The sequence below is a fragment of the Salvia splendens genome, chromosome 20 (assembly GCF_004379255.2).
Source record: "Salvia splendens isolate huo1 chromosome 20, SspV2, whole genome shotgun sequence".
Lineage (NCBI taxonomy): Eukaryota > Viridiplantae > Streptophyta > Magnoliopsida > Lamiales > Lamiaceae > Salvia > Salvia splendens.
Genome location: NC_056051.1, coordinates 15,940,996 through 15,944,315, shown reverse-complemented (window position 1 = coordinate 15,944,315; position 3,320 = coordinate 15,940,996). Strand labels below are relative to the sequence as shown.

General features: G+C 40.5%; 1 protein-coding gene across 1 annotated transcript; it reads right to left on the bottom strand.

Moving 5' to 3' along the window:
- Positions 1 to 763: 763 nt before the first annotated feature.
- LOC121781546 (serine/threonine-protein phosphatase 7 long form homolog) lies at positions 764 to 1,567 on the bottom strand. The gene has a single exon (XM_042179271.1). It carries the CDS (start codon positions 1,565 to 1,567, stop codon positions 764 to 766), a length of 804 nt encoding a protein of 267 aa, XP_042035205.1.
- Between the last annotated feature and the right edge of the window lie 1,753 nt (positions 1,568 to 3,320).

Sequence of the window (3,320 nt, the reverse complement as noted above, 5' to 3'; positions counted from 1 at the left end):
TTATGGCATGTGGGAACAGGTCGGATGTATGAGGTTATGGATAGTAAATCAAGAAGATGGCGTGCAGTTTGTAGGGACCCATTTGGTCCGAAAAGAAAAGGCAAGGACCTTGGGCAACGATACCCATGTAATTGGGAGGTTAAAGCAACGTTTAAGAAACGTGATGGTAGCTGGTCTATCAACTCATGGGTTGATCGTCATTGTTGTATGGGAGATCACGATCCAAGTGAACATGTTAATCTTACATCATCCATGATTGCTCTCTGTATCCGAAGTCAAATTGAAAATGATGTTGAATTCAAGCCTTCTGTGGTACGCACATATATCAAAGATAAATTTCACGTGAAAATCAGCTACAAGAAAGCATGGTATGCTCGCAGAAAATCTATGTTGTCATCTGAATTAACATTTTCTTCATTTCCGGCTTGTGATGACCCTGGCATGTCTTGGGACATTCTGAAATGCCGTGAATAACCATGCCCGCCTGTTCGGATACCTCTCTGACCAACACCGCGAGCTCTTCGGATAAACCCCCGGGACATATCCACATCAGTGCACTGTGTGGAAGGTATGACCGTGCGTTCACTCTCACCGCTATCGGTAAGGCAGTTAAGAGCAAGACTGTTAATCTCATGCAACAATCCTACGGCGTCTGCTGGGTCAAAACCCCGCGACAAATGAAATACACGTGCCAATGTCTCGGCCTGTAACAAATAAAACGTGCATATTTAATAACATACATACTTTTAAAATGGTACAACAACTATAAAAATACAATACTTACTTGGAGTGTAGATGATGATGCAACAGTGTTCATCCCTACTTCTGGAAGCCTACCCCGCTGTGTGATATATGTAATGGTAATTTTAAAATACCACTCCATGTATAGTCGAGTTTTCATCACCTGCACGTGGTCTGCAAGAGGCTCCATGTAGTGATTAGACACGAACTCCGACCTTCTCCCCCAATGTTGGATACAGGCCTTGTTCTGCACAGCCCAGTTCGTCTTAGCTTTTCCACGACGATTGGTTTTGAAATGATTTTCATTGAAACCCCAATCACGCAATTCCGGGATAAAGGGCGTGCCTCCAAATTGTCTAACAACACGCTCAGGCTCATGTGCTTCGACAATAGCCCAACAAACCATGTACGTCACAGATCTCCAACTGTTGTTCATCTCGAGGCAGGAGTCTGGATGTATACGTGTCATCACAAAATCCGGTCTCAAAGTGGGCATTCTTTCCCACACCCACAGCTGTAGGAGCACTGTCGGACCTCCAATGTCTTTCCTTTTGCCCATGGACGCCTCACAAAGATTATGGTATAATGTAGCAAGTGCAGCACTCGCCCAACTAATCAGAGAGGCAGCCTCTACATCTCGAAGTTGGGTCAACCACATGAGAGGTATCTTACACCCTGAGCCGTCGGGTAATATCAACCCTCCCAATAGCACAAGCACAATCATACGTGCCCGTTGAATGTAGGCTTCGTCTTCCAGGCCATCTTGTAACGGTTCAATCACCATCCTATGTATTAGAGCCGAGGCCAAGATGCCGTTTTCCTTCATCTCGCTTTGAACGGGATAAAAGCCCAATAGTTCTTCACATAAACTCCTCCACCCAGAGTCACAATAATCACTTCCTGTAAAGGGTACTCCATCTACACGTAGAGCCCATAATACTTGCACGTCCTGCAATGTAATAGTAGTTTCCCCTACAGGAAGATGGAATGTATGTGTCTCTGGCCTCCAACGTTCGACCAAAGCTGTGATCAAAGAATGATCTACATCTAGAGCCTTCCCGCAGTAAAAAACACCACCGAAACCAAAACTGCATACATAATCAATCACTCATCTGTGATGATTATCTATTTCCCAAAAATGGCCCTCAAAGTGCCGAATATTGAAAGGAGTTGTTTCCTCGCCTGCCCACGCCTTGCGAGATATATGACTGTGCTGATAATGCAATACTGAAGGATCTTCTGGTCCATATCGCGACATCCTAATATTCACAATTCAACACAACACCAAACATTCGAAACCAATTTCAATAATTCAACAAAAATTTGCCACCAATTTCAATAATTCACAAATTCATCATAATTAAACACAACATTCATCACAAATTCATCCCAATACCAAGCATTCGAAACCAATTTCAATAATTCAACAAAAAATTGCCACCAATTTCAATAATTCACAAATTCATCACAATTAATTCATCCCAACACCAAATATTTGAAACCAATTTCAATAATTCAACAAAAATTCGACACCAATTTCAATAATTCAACAAATTCATCACAATTCAACCAAAAATTCGAAATCATGAACCCTAATCTATAACCAACAAAAACTGAAGTTAAGGGTAAAAACTTACCTAACAACACTTAAAGGAGGAATGAGAGCAGCTAGGTGTTGGATTAACTCCGATTTTCGTCGGGTGGAGGCTGATTTCGCCGATTTTCGCGTCGAGAGGGAGTCGCGTGTTTAAATGAAACACGCGAGAGGCTAATGCGTTTTTACTAAACACGCGAGAGGCTATTGCGTCTTTCCCATGATGGGAAATGTTTTTTTTCCGGGTACAAATGGCGGATAACTTTCCCCATAACGTCCATTTATGGAATTTAGCCCCGATGCATCAGTAGAGACTGAGTGTAGGGCGTTGGAATTATTTACGGCTTGTTTTAAAGTTTCTCATGTTTGAAACTTTAGGTATATATATTCGATTAATTTTGTTATCGAAAATTCATGTAGCATAGCATATCGTGCAATGATTCTTGTCACTAAGAGTGACTGCAATTCGGGTTTGTTAGTTCTAATTCACAAGAGTTATATATGTAAAATGTATTTATCTTCTTTGTTTATTATTTCATAGTTGAAGCTATTTTCGACTAGGTGACACTAATGTATATCGATAGAAAAATGGATTTGAGATAACCATACTTGGTTAGTATCATTTGCTTTTTTACTCCCCCTTTCCCAAATAAGAATCCTATTTAGTTATGACACGAGTTTTAAAAAATATAAAGAAAAGTGGATTGAATAAATTAGTGGAATATGAGTCTCACTTATATATATATACTCCCTCCATCCCAACCTAAGTGAGACGTTTTCCTTTTTGGTACGTCCCAACCTAAGTGAGACGTTTTCTTTTTTTGGTACTAGTCAACTCACTCATCTCTTCTACTTTATCCTCTTACCTCTCCTACTTTATCATCTCTCTTACTTTATCCTCTCTCTTTCTCTTTCTTACTTTATCCTCTCTCTTACTTTATTCTCTCTTTCTCTTTCTTACTTTACTCTCTCTCTTACTTTACTA